The 16,260-nt window shown below is 43.7% G+C and overlaps 1 protein-coding gene and 1 long non-coding RNA gene across 2 annotated transcripts in view; one reads left to right on the top strand and one right to left on the bottom strand.

Moving 5' to 3' along the window:
- The window catches only part of TSHR (thyroid stimulating hormone receptor), a 113,216-nt gene extending 109,897 nt beyond the window's left edge, over window positions 1-3,319 (top strand). The window contains exons 9-10 of the mRNA XM_060262023.1: window positions 761-949; window positions 1,511-3,319. Of these exons, the coding sequence (XP_060118006.1) occupies window positions 761-949; window positions 1,511-2,927 (1,606 nt within the window). The 3' untranslated portion in view covers window positions 2,928-3,319. The remainder of the gene's footprint in view (window positions 1-760; window positions 950-1,510) is intronic.
- LOC132589317 (uncharacterized) overlaps window positions 1-16,260 on the bottom strand; it is a 131,299-nt gene that overhangs the window by 65,032 nt on the left and 50,007 nt on the right. The window lies entirely within an intron of this gene.

Below are 16,260 nucleotides of genomic sequence, written 5' to 3'. Positions count from 1 at the left end.
AATGAATGGTGTTTTAATTTTTGGCTGTTTTTAAAGTATTTAAAAAAAAACATTTTTAGATTTTTCTGCACACCTGGGAAGTAGCCTACATGTGCAGGATAATCTCTTTTCCTGTCATGTAGCCCCTATTTATGGAAAGAAGTATCCACATGCAGGGGGGCATGTTGAGAATTAGATATATATATTTTAGTCAATGCATTCTTAGTATTTCTTAATGACCATGGGCAGTCCTCTGAATAGCAGCTGTCGTGCAGTACTAGGGTCTGAGATAAGAATTTGATGGAAGAGTTTTTTTCGTGTGTGTGAGAGAGAGATGCTGGTAGTTTTCTTTGAATGGACATCAGCTGAAGAGAGCTTAGAGTTTCTATTAGCTAAAGTTCAGAGTGCAGCTGCCAGGACAGGTGCACAGGTTGATCTCTGGGAATCTGTTACTCATTAAAGAAGACTCTGCATGCTTCTTCCATACTCTGCTTAGTTTCTAGCGGGTTTTGTATTATAAAGTAATTTAACAACTGTAGTTGTATGAAGCCTGACAATACCTCTGTGTGCCTGCCATTCCAGGGTCCTCCACCCCCACCCAGAATTCTTCCCATTGCCTGGATTGTTTTGAAGTGGGTGCTTCCAGGTCAGAGCCTACATGTAGCCTACTGGGGAAAATCCAGATCAGTAGTCTTCATTTTATTCTGACTATGAAATTCTGATTCATGAAGGACATCTGAACTCATAAATTATCCCCCATTTTCTTTGTGTACATCTACAGGGATGTCTCCCAAACTGGTATTGTTACCCTACCAGCAAGAGGGTTTGAAAACCTTAAAGAACTTATGGCTCAAAATACATGGACACTGAAGAAATTCCCCCCTATAAAAACGTTTCCTCATCTCATTCGAGCTAAACTGTCATACCCAAGCCACTGTTGTGGATTCAAGAACTGGAAAAAAGCCAAAGGGTACGTCTTAATTTAGATTTCATTCCAAAAAATTGTTTTAATACAGTTAACTGATTTTATAATACAATCCTCAATAGAATTATACCCTTTAAAATCCAAGTCAGTGGGTTTAGAAAGGTGTAATTCTGTTGAGGCTTGAATTTACTGTGAGTGAAAGGTTTGTTTTTTAAAAAAAGTTTTCCAGTTACATTGGTAATGTCATGATCATTTGAAAAGGGCTTGAGGTGTAGCTCAGAATCAGTACCACCATTCTTCAAGCTTCCACATAAACCCCTAGGTTATTGAAGAGCCATGACTCAGTCTTGGAACATATATTTTGCATGCAGAAAATCCTAGATTGAATTCCTGGTCATCCCCAGTTAAATAATCTCATATAGTAGGCACTGGGAAAGACCTCTCTGCTTGATATTCTGGAGAGCTGCTAGCAGAGTAGACAATATTGACCTAAGTGGACAATTGCTTCACGTGTTCATATGATGAACATTTTTTCAATGCTCCCCCCCCCCCCCGACCATTCTAAGATGTGCTCTGGATCCTACTGATAATTTTGTATTCTTTCAGCATTCTTGAGCTCCTGTTGTGCAACCAAACTAACAATCACAACTTGCGAAAGAGAAGATCTGCCAGTGCCTCCAGTGTCCCCTTTTACGAAGATTATGCAGAAGATCATTCCGATCATACTGATATTGAATATGATGAGACTACCAAATTTATTCATGGAAATCCTCATTATTATGTTTTTTATGAAGAGCAAGATGATAGAGAGATTGGATTTGGCGAAGAGCTCAAGAATCTTCAAGAGGAGAACACTCCAGCATTTGACAACCATTATGATTACTTTATCTGTGGGGGAAGTGATGATATTGTGTGCACCCCAGAACCCGATGAGTTCAATCCCTGCGAAGACATAATGGGATACAGATTTCTAAGGGTTGTGGTATGGTTTGTAAACTTATTAGCTATTTTGGGCAATGTTTTTGTTCTCTTCATTCTTCTCACCAGCCATTACAAGCTGACCGTCCCTCGCTTCCTGATGTGTAACTTGGCTTTTGCTGATTTCTGTATGGGATTATACCTTCTCCTGATTGCATCTGTGGATCTTTATACTAAGTCAGAGTACTACAACCATGCCATTGATTGGCAAACTGGGTCAGGCTGCAACACTGCTGGCTTTTTCACTGTCTTTGCTAGTGAATTGTCCGTCTTTACCTTGACTGCAATCACCCTGGAGCGCTGGTATGCCATCACCTTTGCCATGCGGTTGGACAAGAAAATTCGCCTCTGGCATGCTTCTGTTACAATGTTGGGTGGTTGGCTGATTTGTTTCCTTCTTGCCATTCTGCCATTGCTTGGAGTCAGCAGTTATGGAAAAGTCAGTATCTGTCTTCCTATGGACACTGAAACACCTTTGGATCAAGCCTACATTGTAATTGTCTTAATGTTAAACATCATCGCTTTCGTAATTATTTGCGCCTGTTATATAAAAATCTATATCACTGTGAGGAATCCACAGTACAAGTCAGGGGACAAAGATACTATAATTGCCAAAAGGATGGCTGTGTTAATTTTTACAGACTTCTTATGCATGGCTCCAATCTCATTTTATGCATTGTCTGCTATAATGAACAAGCCCCTAATCACTGTTAGCAATTCAAAAATCCTGCTGGTTCTCTTTTATCCACTCAACTCCTGTGCGAACCCATTCCTTTATGCTATCTTTACCAAAGCTTTCCGAAGAGATGTTTTCATCTTGCTCAGTAAGTTTGGGTTATGTGAGCATCAGGCTCAAGTTTACCGGGGCCAGACGGTCTCACCCAAGAACAGCAGTGGCTCTTATAACCAGAAGGGCAGCCGAGGGATGGGCCAGAATCTCATCAACCTTCAAGAGTGTCATCATGGCTTGTCTGAAGACTACCACCCAACAGTGAAGCAGCGTGCCCAAGGAACCTTGAAAGATAATAAACTCACTGTGTTATAGCACAAAAAGATTAAACAGAAGATCAATAAGACTTGTTTGGGTTAGAAATCAAATGAGGATGGTGGGACAGAGACGTGAGATGCTCATAGTCTCAGTGGCTTTTGAGAAATTGTTGATGTGATTAGGTTCTTGTGAATCATACGCGAGAATCTAATCTTGCACACCAGTCGGTGCCACTCATGATCATGTCAGTGTATTGGACATACATACATACGCTACTCTGCCATTGCTCCATTCAGGTGGAGGAGCTAGACCAGGTCTTCACTTTCCTTTTGCTCATCTCACAGGATAACAGATTTCTGGCTGACACGAAGCAGTGAATGCATAGGAAAGGGCAGTTGCCTGTTTTTTAAGCAATGTAGCATTTGAAAGGTGTAATTAAATTTGTTTTTGTATATAATCCAAATGGGATTGCTCCCAACAGTGAATGGGTATTGGTGGTGAATTATACAATGGTTGGAGGATGCCCATTTCCTTTGGAGGGGGTGGGATATGGAACAATAATTTAACACTTGGTTAAAATCACCAGGAAGAATAGAAATAGACAATGCTAACTACATGGTTTTTATTCATTAAATCCTTAGTATTGTACTAAGCACAATATGTTAATACCTCCCCTACCACCAAGAAACATGAAAATGGCCACAATTCTGTCAGGCACTAAAATAGATCAGGAACATCCTGTAAGGCTGCACCATGGCCATTCCCCATAAGATGGGCAAATATCTGCCCTAGCCAATAAGGTCCCGTACCTTATCACTTAATATAGATGCATCTGCCTAATGGATACACGCTTCATGCCTCTGAACAAAGTGAGCTCTAGCTTATGCAACATGATGGGATAAATATTTTTAGACTCTAAGGTGCCATTGCACTCCGGTTTGCTTTTTTTCACAGTAGAAAAATACCTTTACTAAGTGGTCTGAATCAACTGTGCAACAGTTGCTGTTGAGAGGTCTTTCTAGCAGACCAATATGACTGCCTGCAATTCTCTTTACCTTGGCTTGGACCTGAAGTCCTATTACAGCTTGCAAAATGTACTTTTCCATTGCAGAGGCAGTCCACTGCTGCAGACTGTGTTCCTCCAGGTCTTAACCACTTCTGCTCCTGTCTTTCAGTGAGCCAAAAAGTGCCTAGAGAAACACAGTCCACAGCAGAAGACCATCTATGCAATGGCCAAAGAGTGTGCAAGTGGAAAGGTGACTTAGGATACAAGCTTATACCTGCAATGTAGATGTTTGGGATCCATTCTGACAACCACCAGCTAAAGACTTCCAGAAAGATTCTGCTTGTGTAAGCAGTCACATGCCCAGTGTAATGTGAGGGGAGAAAATCTCACATGAACTGAAGAACCGATTTCCCACTCACTGCTCTCACGCTCCTCTTCTCAGCAGGGCTTCCTTCTGATTTCACACTATTTGCCCCAAAGCTGCAGCTATCATTGGCTTTTTCGCACCACAAACAGAAACTGGTTTTTAGAGGTTTCTGTTTGCTGCGTGAAAAAGCCGATGCTAGCTGCAGCCCCAGGGCAAATAGTGTGAAATCGGAAAGGAGCCTTGCTGAAAAGAGGAACGTGAGAGCAGCGTAAGATGAGTGGGAAATCGGTCCTTCTGTGTACCAAAAAGCTGCAAGCTGTGATGACGGCAAAGTGATCACAGCTGAATGAGTTAGTCCCATTGCTCATGAGAAGACACAGTTCTTTATGGGAGTCCTGAGCTGCTATATCATTAGAATCCACTCACAATCCATCCAACATATGTGACAAGTAGGAACTTTCCATATGGTTTTCCTCTCTTGCTCAGAATGCTGAAATTGAAGTATAAAATGAAAACTATACTCTATTTTTTTAGTAGGGTGAAGCTTTCACTTCATTCTTCCCCTTGCTGTCATATACGGTATAGAAACAGTTTTGCAGCAACTGTCAAAATAACAATGCAGGGTTTTTTTAGTACTATAGTTAAGTAGTTAATATGAATTTTACAAAAATAAATTATTATAACTTTCCTTTTGTACTCAGTTTTGAGTACATTTTATATTGTGGAAGAATCTATACCTAAGAAGTATCATAACCATTCCAGCACTAGGCAGTCTGTGGAAGCACGCTTCCATTTTTGCATTTGGTACAGCTTCTGGTCTGGGCCCCTTGAAAGAAGCTAAATTCTGGTTGCCAGATCCCCCTTGACCACCAGCAGGGAAGGTTGAGGGATGGGGTTGCCAGATCCAGGCTGGGAAACTTGGAGATTTGAGGATGGAGTCTGGGGAGGACATGTTGCTCAGTGGGGTACAATGCTATAGAGTTCACCCTCCAAATCATCCATTTTCTTCAGGGGGACTGATCTCTGTAGTCTGGAGATGAGCTGTAATTCTGGGGGATCCCCAAGTCCCACTTGGAGGGTAAATATAGCTATTGATATTCCCCATCTTGTGGCACATACATTGTGCTTGATTACAGCTGGATCAAGGCCTGCGTCTTAATTGTGATGCTTACTATTTCCTGCACAAAGTAAGTCTGTGACAGTTGCCTTACTCTGTATGTAATGGTTTGTATTTCTGCCTTGGTAGATTCAATTCATTCAGTAGTATATACAAGATACAGGGAGGGGGGGCTTTGTTTCCATAGACTTGGTTGTAAATGTGTGACTTGGTTGTAAATGTGTGAGTTTAGGGGTCCTGTTTGCTAATTTGCTTCTGGCTTTGTAATTTCTGTTTTTAGGTACTTCTCAGATGATACCAGCAGCTCCATCATTGGTCAGAGCAGGAGCTGTAATGTAATATATGCACTTTTAGTATAAAGAGCTCTCTTTCTCCTACTTGCCTTCTTTGGACATGAGATATTCCAGCACTGAAAGGGCAGCACATCAAGTGCTTACGTACATGGTTGAAGAAAGCAGAGGTTGTTTTGTTGCTGTTCGGAAACAACCACAGGCAATTAGCTTGCAGACTGATTTGGTTTAAGCAAACTGTTGCACCAGAACAGTGATTAATCTAATCCAGCATCCTGTTTCCTGCACTGACTGACCAGATGCCCTTTTATTTATACTCCAACTTTCTCCTCAATGTGAACTGAAAGCAGCTTACATCATTCTCCTCTAATCCATTTTATCTCCACAACAACCCTGTGAGGTTGGTTAGGCTGAGAGTATGACTGGCCTAAGGTCACCCAGCATACTTCCATGAACTTGGGTCTTTCAGATACTAGTCTGACAATTCTAACCACTACACCACACAATTCTAACTCCCACTGCCATCCCCTAGCTGCTAGTACTTCCTGACATACTGCCACCAACTAGAAAGTTCCCATTCAGTCATCTTGCCTAACAGCAACTGATAAATCCATCCTTAGTCATCTCTAAGGTAGTACCTGTGGGAGACCAGGCCTGTATCACCTGGTGGACCACAGCTCTTCCTACCCCTCTCAGGATTCTGAGCTAAAGAGACTGTTCCACTCCACTGCCGCAGGGTATTGCTGCCACCACTGTCCCTGCCTTAGGGTCTGATTAGGCAGGACAGCCTCCTAACCTCCCTATGGTGTCACTAGGAACCCACCTCTGGGCTTCTAAGGGATCTTTGAGGCATCCCTGGAGAGTTGGCAAGTGAAGCGGAAGGCTCACGTACTCAACAGATGTCACCTGTGCATAAAGCCATCAAGCTTATCTTAGGTGTGGATCCTGCCAGACTGCCTAAGCCTTTGTCCAACGGAACCCAAGACAATGACTGGTGCCAGTAGAGGGATGAAGAAGAAGAACATCTTCATCTAGAGCCAAGTGTCTTTGTATAGACCGGGTGTTACCTTAGGTAGCAATCTGGCCATCTATTGTCACCTTTCTAGATAAGTTTGATAGTTTTAATCACCCCCACCCCAATCATTTCTCCCATTCTTTCCCTTAATGGTCATCCTGGAGCCTCCCCCTTGGCCCATTGTTACCTGGAAGTCCAATCAGGTAACCAGAGCCAAGCCTGCTCATTGGCCAGATATGGGCAGCCAATCAGGTGCCCCCAATGAACTGGCTATTGGCTACTGCATACGTCCAGCCCTTATTATCATTGTGGAGCCTCCCCTTTTCCTGAGGTCATGTACCAGCTGACCACTGTCCGCCCCTGTACCTCCCATCCCCTAAGGGCTCAAGGTAGTCCTTATAACCTGTGGTCCAGCTCCCCACAGGTGTGCATCTAGCAGTATCCCTGCCCTGCTGTTTAGATACATCCCTGATTCTTGGCCAGTTGAGGGTCCCGTCCCCCTAGTCCTCGTTCGTCGCCATTGGAGCCTTCCTTTAAGACTACGATCGGTAATTATCACCCTGTTTGTCCATCCTTGTGTTATCTCTGCATTTCTTTCTATTTTTATTAGGACTGTTTGTGTGTTGTATGTATTCATTACCTTCTATGTGTGTTCTATATTTTTCTGGAATAATTTTTTAATTGTTTTATTTAATTAGTGTCCTCGGCAAATTTAAGCAATAATTTCTTGACGTGTATCCTATATACATAGATTCTAGATCCTTTTTAAGCCAGCTGCCCACCTATCAATTCCCCAACCTCGTTTTGAGGGCATTTTGGCTTACAGTGGGTGGGAAGACAGCAAGGGCGGGGGCACTTGTCTAGAGCCTCTTTCTAGAGCCCATTGTATTCTCTCTCACAGTGGGCCTTGTTCCTAGTAAACAATAAAGCAATAAAATATCAAGGAAAACAACCACCTAGGGTTGCCAAGTCCAACCCCAGAAATATCTGGGGACTTTGGGGGTGGAGCCAGGAGACTTTGGGGTGGAGCCAGGAGACACTGGGGTGGAGCTAGGGGGAGGGGGGGAACGGCGCCGGGCAGCGTGGCGAGCCACCCCGTCTCGAAGCGGGCAACGCCGCTGCGCCACTGCCGCCTCTTCTCCGCTCACCGTGGCTGCTTCTCCGAGATGGGCTCAGGCTGAGCCCATCTCGGAGGAGCAGCCATGGCGAGTGGAGAAGAGGCGGCAGCGGCGCGGCGGCCTCGCCCGCTTCGCTTCGCCTCTGGGGTGGAATCGGAGGGGGGGTGGAGGCGGGCTGGGGGCGTGGCGAGCCGCAAGTCCGGGTCCTAGAAGGGCCCGGATTCGCGGCTCGCCATGCTCCTGGCCTGCCTCCGCCCTTCCCTTCTCTGCTGCCGCCTCTTGGCTGCTCCTCCGAGATGGGCTCAGCCTGGGCCCATCTCGGAGGAGCAGCTGTGGTGGGTGGGGAGGGGGCGGCAGCGGTGCGGCGGCCTCGCCCGCTCTGGGATGGGGCGGCTCGCCATGCTCCCCGGCGCCATTTCCCCCCTCCCCCCGCTTCCATTTTTGGGGGGAGCGGGGGAAGAGGGTGGAAATCCTGGGGTCCCCCCCAGGGCGGGAGGGTTGGGAAGCCTACAACCACCACCACCAAACAATCTTAGGGAACAGCTGAATATAGTTAAATTGTTATATTTCATATACCACTTGTGCTGTCAAAGTAGTCAAAGCAGCTTACAAACCATGTGTTAAAAACTGCAGTGCCAAAAAGCATCATCAGCTATCTGGTACATTTTCATCTTGTCCTCCTAAAGAATTCAGGGTACTTCCTCATTTTACTTTTACAACAAAAATGTGAGGTAGGTTTATCAGAGAGAATGACTGACACAATGTGTTTAATGCCAGTGGGGATTTGATCAGGGTCCAACAATCTAACTCCTTACACCACACTGAATTAAAACTAGTCCAGTATTCAGCCACAGCATATGTATAAATACCCTGCCCAATGCCAACAGCAATGTGATTCATTTCTATGGGAACCCAACAACAACAACAATAAAGCTTTTAGGCTCTCCAGAACTCCTTGCCAGCTAGGATATTCAGTATAAATAGCAAGGAGAGCCTGTGTTGAACTATCTCATAAGGCGCTTCCTCATTATGAGAGATTGCTAAGCAATATCTGTGATCATTAAGTAGAAGACAGGTGCTGTGTTCCAACCTTGTCTATTAAGTCAGAAGTAGGCCCCTCTTCGTTCAGTAGCATTTATGCATAGGCAAAAGTGCATAATTGCAGAGGGGTGGCCATCTTAGTCTGCTGTAGCGAAATTAAAACAAAAGGGCCTGCAGCACCTTAAAGGCAAAACAACATTCATTTCAGTGTGAGCCTTTGTGAAGCACAGGTAGCAGCATTTCTGCATTATGTACTGCTTCACAGCTCCTTTGTAATTTGCAGAGCCTGTCCCAGAGCAATGACAATGGCATCACTGGACTTGAAGCACCATCCTCATCCTTCTGGAAGAGCAAGCACGCAAGTGGTGTGACGCTGTAAGACCTCCTTTCAAAACCAGTCTTTCAGAGGATCTGGGTTAATTCTTTTCCAAACAGAAGCTGCCAACTGCTGCCTCCACCCACTGCAATGGAAACTTAGAAAGATGGCTATTATGCTGAAGTGCTGTGGTGACTGGCTGAGGCACAAGACATTCCAGGCATAAGGGCACTTCAGAACGTACAAAGAGCCCTGCTGAGTAAGGCCAAGGGTCCATTTAGATCAGCACTGTTTACAACAGTGGTCAGCTGACTATATCTGGGAAGCTTCAAAGCTAAGTATGAAAGAAAAGACCATCCCTTGCACTTGTTCCTAGCACTGACATGTGGTTTGTACACTTCAGAATTCATCTTGCTATAGTAATTCTTCTGTGTAACTCCCAGATGTACATTAAATTTTCCACAGAGGCTGGAAGAATCTCAATATTATTAAGGGGTTGGGGGTGCCCATTTCTGAACCTTTGGATTTTCTGAATAATTACATGTTGTTGTAACATGTATTTTAAACTGAAAGAAGCTACTGATTGATTGTGCATTTTTTAAAGAAAAAAATCAATCAAGTGGGGGTTGGGGAGGGATAGGAAGTAAGAGAGAACATCCTGCCCTTAATGCTGTGCAGCATATCTTTCCTTCTTCCAGTCTATCCACACTGGCCCCTTTTGGCTGAAAGAAGGAAGTCATGCGTCCAAACTGGGAAACATGGCCAAATGAAAGCTAGGACTTGGACCTGCCATCTCTTCCGCATACACTTGACGAGCAGAAAACAAATGGACACAATCCAACATAAAGTTATTTCACTTGGAAAACTGAAGCTCATGCTTAATGTCCTCCCAAGAGCAGAGCTTGGTGGTGCTTAACTTTGGATGATTTGTGCCCAATGTCCAGGGTCTTTTTTCAGCAGGAACACACAGGAACACAGTTCTGGCTGGCTTGGCATTGTGGGTGTAGCCTATATGCAAATGAGTTCCCGCTGGGCTTTTTCTACAAAAAGTCCTGTGTGAAGTGATGGTGATGTCAGTGGGTGTGGCCTGCTATGCAAATGAGATCCTGCTGGGCTGTTTCTACAAAAAAAGCCCTGTGTAAAGTGATGGTGATATCAGGGGGTGTGGCCTAATATGCAATTCCTGCTGGGCTGCTTCTACAAAAAAGGCTCTGCCAATGTCTATCCCTTGAACACAGCACTAGCACAAACAAAAAAGCTATATTGAACTATAGTTGTATCTAAATAATCAATAGCCCACACTATGTGGAAGAATATTCACTCCTAGGAGATCAAGCATTTCTAAATTCTGAATTTTGGCAAAGTAGCAAAACCAAAATGTACACAAAAAGCAGATTTTAAAATGATCTCTGTTTCTAGGGAATGCAGAGAGTCATTCTTAACATTTAGACAGGGGTTTTTTTTGAGCAGGAACACAATTCTGGCTGGCTTGGTGTCAGGAGTGTGGCCTAATATGCTAATGAGTTGCTGCTGGGCTTTTTCTACCAAAAAACGCCCTGCATTTAGAAAAATCTTCAGTACTTAGGAAATATAAATAAAAAGTGGACACAAGTGCCTTTTTAGGTTACCGGGAACATGTACTCTGGGTAGGGTTGCCAAATCCAATTCAAGAAATATCTGGGGACTTTGGGGCTGGAGCCAGGAGACGTTAGGGGTGGAGACAAGATCAAGGCTGTGACAAGCATAATTGAACTTCAAAGGGAGTTTTGGCCATCACATTTAAAGGGACTGCGTTTTAACTTGAAGGAGGAAGAATTTCACATTTTAGGTGGCCTTTTCAATTCCTTCCTTCCATAGGAAATAAAGAAGGATAGGGGCATCTTCTTTTGGGGCTCATAGAATTGGACCCCCTGGTCCAATCTTTTTGAAAGTTGGGGGGTATTTTGGGGAGAGGCACTAGATGCTATACTGAAAATTTGGTGCATCTACCTAAAAAAACAGCCCCCCCAGATACCCGCGGATCAATTCTCCATGATTTTCTATGGGAATAAATTTCCATAGGGAATAATAGAGTTCCCAGCAGACATTTCCCTCCCCTCCCCCCGCTTTCTGATGACCCTGAAGCAGGGGGGGGAGGGCCTCCAAACCGGGGGGGGGGTGTCTCCTGCCTCCACCTGGGGATTGGCAACCCTAACTCTGGGAGATAATATGCAATCATTGATACCCTTGACCAGGGCTTTTTTAAAATAGAAATAGCCCAGCAGGAACTCATTTTCATATTAGGCTACACCCTCTGACTTCACCATTGTTTTGTGCTGGGCTTTTTTGGTAGAAAAAGCCTAGCAGGAAGTCATTTGTATATTAGGTCACACCCCCTGACACCAAGTCAACCAGAACTGCATTCCTGCTCAAAAAAAAAAAAGCCCTGCCCTTGATTGTTGGAAACCATTTCGGTTTCCCATATTCTGATCTAACAGTGGCCTCTCGTCCAAAGTACAGGTTGCATGTAAAAACTATCAGATGTTGTGGCACACCCATTTCTTTTAAAACTGTTGATAGCCAGGGCTTTTTGGGGGTAGAAAAAGCCCAGCAGGAACTCATTTGATATTAGACCACACACCATGACACCAAGCCAGCCGGAACTATGTTCTGCTGTAATCTATAAAACACAAACTGGAGTACGCTAGAGAATTTTGGAAATATCTAGCATGCTCCAGTAATCACTAAAAAAGAGACAGGTACTTGGAAATCATCAATGTGCTCCTCAATAGACAGCTAAGGTGGTTCAGACCTGAAGCTGTCCAGAAAACTGTGACAGTTCTCTGAGGAAACTCCAAGGTATCTATCCAGTTTGCTTTTTGAGCCCTGTGCAATTGTATAGCGATGGCAAAGCAACTCCCAGAGTAGATCTCCTTATTCAGATGAGGGCAGTAGAATTATTTTTGGATGCAACCGTAGACTGACCATCTCAGAAATCTAGAATGCAGCCACCAGTTCTCAGTAAGCTGAGTGGGGAAATGTGTGTAACTGGTGATGATTCTGAGAAGCAGCCTGGGTAACAAGTGGAGTTTCTTGAACCTTTCAGAAGCTGGTGGGATTTCAAATCACATTTGCTCAACTCTGTATAATTAAGTATGTTATTAAATTGAAAAACTGGAAAGTGTACCCATGGAAGTTGAACAGGAATACATCTTTTCACTTATCAAAACTATTTTCCTGAGAGAATACTGATAGTAGTCTACCCCAGTTGGCAACAATTCCCCAGAGTCTCAGACAGGGGTCCTGAAATTTTGGTGGTGGAAAGTGCTGTCAAGTCACAACTGACTTATGGCAACTCCATAGGGTTTTCAAGGCAAGAGGTTTGTCATTCAGAGGTTTGCCATTGCTTGCCTCCATGTCATGCTCTGGACTTCCTTGGCTGTCTGCTATTCAAACATCACCCAAGGCCAACTGTGCTTAGCTTCCAAGATCTGACAAGATCAGACTGGCCTGAGCTACCCAGGTCAATTTTAGATCTTTTAAACTGTAGAATCAGTGGGCTGGATCCAACAGCAGATTTCTAAGAACAAGGCAGAGGGTGATTTTCTATGACTTCTCTCGCATGCTTTTCCTGCAGGTGCTGTATGGGGGGTGGGGAGGACATCTGGGGAACATTTGAGGCCACAACAAGGGAGGGGAGATAAAAAAGTCACAATCCATTGATGAAAATCCCTTCTGTTAGTAAACGTTTCTGGTTGATCCAAGCCAGTGCAGAACAGCATTAGGGAGTCTGATTAGGGAAGAACCAGATACCTCTGCCATAAGACTTCCTTGGTGACTTTGGGTAAGTCACTTTCAACAGAACCTACTTTGCATAGGCAGGGGTGGCCAACGGTAGCTCTCCAGATGTTTTTTTGCCTACAACTCCTATCAGCCCCAGCCATTGGCCATGCTGGCTGGGGCTGATGGGAGTTGTAGGCAAAAAACATCTGGATAGCTACCGTTGGCCACTCCTGGCATAGAGCATAAAATGGGGAAGGGATAACCAAATGCACCACCCTGAGCTCCTCAAAGAAAGGGCAGGATAAAACTGCAAGTCACTGGGTTCATTCACACATACTAAATAATGGGCTTGGCAACTGGATTTTTACTAAGAATGCCAGCAACCACTTGCAAAAGGTTGCCGTGTGAAAGCACTGACTGATAACACAAACGGCCAGCCTAGCACTCTACCACTGAACCACAGGCTTTGCTCTGTGATCCTCTCATTCATGGCATAGGTTGAAAAAACAAATGACTCTTTCCTGGGGCTGCCTTCACATTTCCTATATTTTATATAAAATAAGCATTTGTTGTTCTTTGTACCGTCAGGTTCATACAAATTTACACAGTAAATTAGCATTATTATATGAATAAAAACAATCAGGTACAAACAGTAGTGAGACCTTCATAAATCTAGCAAAAGAGAGTGCTTCAGTATGTGAGCCCCAATTAGCCACCAGCAGTCATTAGTTAGGGCAATGCGTGCCCAAATGCAAAATTGTAAAACAATTAACATTTCCCCTTAGAATTGGAAGGATCCTTGTAAGCCGTGTAGTCTAACCCCTTACTCAGTGCAGGAAATCTAAAGCTTGAGTGTCCCTAACAAATGAGCATCAAGCTTCTTGAAGACCAGTGAGGAAGAGCCCACCACCCTTTGAATATATGAAGCTGCCCTATACTGAATCAGACCATTGGTCCATGAAGGTCAGTATTTATTGTCTACTCAGATTGCCAGGGTCTCTGGTAGAGATCTTTCATGCCACCTGCTACCTGGTCCTTTCAACAGGAGATGCTGGGGATTGAACCTGAGACCTATGGCACGTCAAGTAGATGCTTTACCACTAAGCAACAGCTGCCTTTCCCTTATATATAGAAGCAAAATGAAAAATGGCCTGATAGGTGATGGGGTAGTTTTGGTAGTTGCATACATCAACCAGAAGCTGTAGGTACATTGAAAAGCCCCTAAAGTCAATCGCAAGGCTCCCATTCATTTTAGTGAACTTAGAAAATCTCATCACAGTTGCTATATGAGTGTCTTAGCTTCTGCATATAAATGAACATACAGGAAATACAAGATTCTACTTTCAAGGAGATATGGCTGTACTTGAATAAGCAAGAAATTTTATTGGGGAAGGTTACACATTTGTATTTTCAGCAAATGAAAAAAACTTCCCCCAAATTTCCTTGTCTTTCCTCTAATATTCTCTCTGAATCATCTACAATAAGGGTCCCAAAACGTTTAAAACCTGTTGGCATTCAGAATTCAGGCACATCATGTGGGCACAGCCACAGCAGCCAAAGGGACATTTTGAAAAATCTGCACAGCCCATCAAATCTGCAGAGCCCATCCAGAAACTTTGCTGGGAAAACATCCCACCTGACCCACTTTCTAAAAACACTGGGTGCTTGGCAGACACCATGGCACTCAGGCATCACATGGGGGTTCCCTGATCTACCAATTGTTAGACCTGTGTTCACTGTAAATGTAGGCTCACTAGTCTGATACAAAGCTATTGGCTTTTATCTACATTCCCCCCCCCCCCAGGAGAATTTCTCCATGTGAGAAGGAATGCTGTATGAGTTTAAAATAGTGTTTCAGAATTTTAGGTTAAATTAGGTAAACATTTAAGCCACCTGGATAATGTAGTGGTGGAAAATGTTGTCAAGTTCACAGCCGAACAAACAGCAATCTTTTGGAAGTTTTTATGGCAAAAGATGTTCAAAGATGGTTTCCCATTCCAACTGCTTCTGTGGTGACCCTAGAATTCTTGGTGGTCTCCCATCAAAATACTAATCAAGTCTGCTCCTGCTTAGCTTCTGAGATCTGAGGAGACTAGCCTAGACTATCAGGTCAGGATGATGGAAGAGTGTTAATTCTGTATTCTTTGCCAAACTGGCACTCAAAAGGGGCATATGCATATGTGACAAGTAGAGCAAAGAAATATACTCCGAAGGTACAGGAGCCAATCATAGAGTGCTCTAAACCAGCCAATAGGAGTTGTGTACTAGAGAAGTTAGGTTTCAAGGTTGGGAACAAAGGATTATTCTAACAGAATTTTGTCGGGAGCTAGCATGTAGTTTGGAACTTGCCTCACAAGGGATGCCTCAGTCTGACTCACAGCCACAGGTACGATTCAACGACTCACCTGAGAAAGTGCTCCATGTGACTCAGGAGTGGTGCACAAGGTGTGAGTTCTGCCTTCCCTCTATTACTACCATTGAAAAAACTCCAAGTCCTGCTAAAACATTACAAATTCCAAAACTGTGTGTGGTGAGGGGGATGGGAATCAGAAGTGCAACACAGAAAATTTTATTCAGATAACCCATTCCTGCTTCTCCCCTGGGATAGGGCAGGGTATAAATTGGAAAATTAAATTAAATTCACAGAATCTTTCTCCTTAAGTGTTCCATCAAGCCCCGAATATTGGGCAATGTATGAAAATGGCCACTTTATGAAGACAGCTTTGTGAATGTCATGGTATTTCTGCAGGTCTTTGACACCCATTCTGACTTTACAGCCTTCTGCAAACTCAATATCTATCATGTTTCTTGTATTTTCTTCTAAATTCTGCTAGGGTTTATGTACTTCAGGTTTTGTACTTTTGCTGCCATCTAGGGGGGATGGTAGTATATAAAAACTCCACATCTCTCAAATTATTACTATGTTTAAATTTATTCTTTTAGCACATCCGCAAAAGACTACATGTGTCAGATGTTGCAGCCTCCTTGACATGCCAATGCCATTTTGTTGTGTCTGCTCCATTGTATCAAAATCACAAGGTGACAGCCAGAAGATGCTATTGAACATCTGGCATCAAGCCATACAACAGCACTTCAATATGCCACCTTCCATTTGATTCAGAGCCATCCCTTTCCTATTTGGAGTGTCTTCTTATGCAAAGAGTAGCAGTGACCTCTTGAAATCAGCAGACAACCATTATGGGCTATGGATTTCCATGGGCCGGCGACCATTTCAAGCTTTTAAATCTGTAACCAGGATTAGGTTAGCTAATGGTATGAGATTATTTTCCCCAAGGTTTCTACAAATACTGTATCTGAAATGCCACCCTCTTTGCTGGATTTGATTGAAATGTTCGGA

This window comes from Heteronotia binoei, chromosome 21, assembly GCF_032191835.1.
Source record: "Heteronotia binoei isolate CCM8104 ecotype False Entrance Well chromosome 21, APGP_CSIRO_Hbin_v1, whole genome shotgun sequence".
In the NCBI taxonomy this organism is placed as follows: Eukaryota; Metazoa; Chordata; class Lepidosauria; order Squamata; family Gekkonidae; genus Heteronotia; species Heteronotia binoei.
The sequence above is the reverse complement of the archived record's forward strand: the minus strand, read 5'-3'. Positions and strand labels throughout refer to the sequence as shown.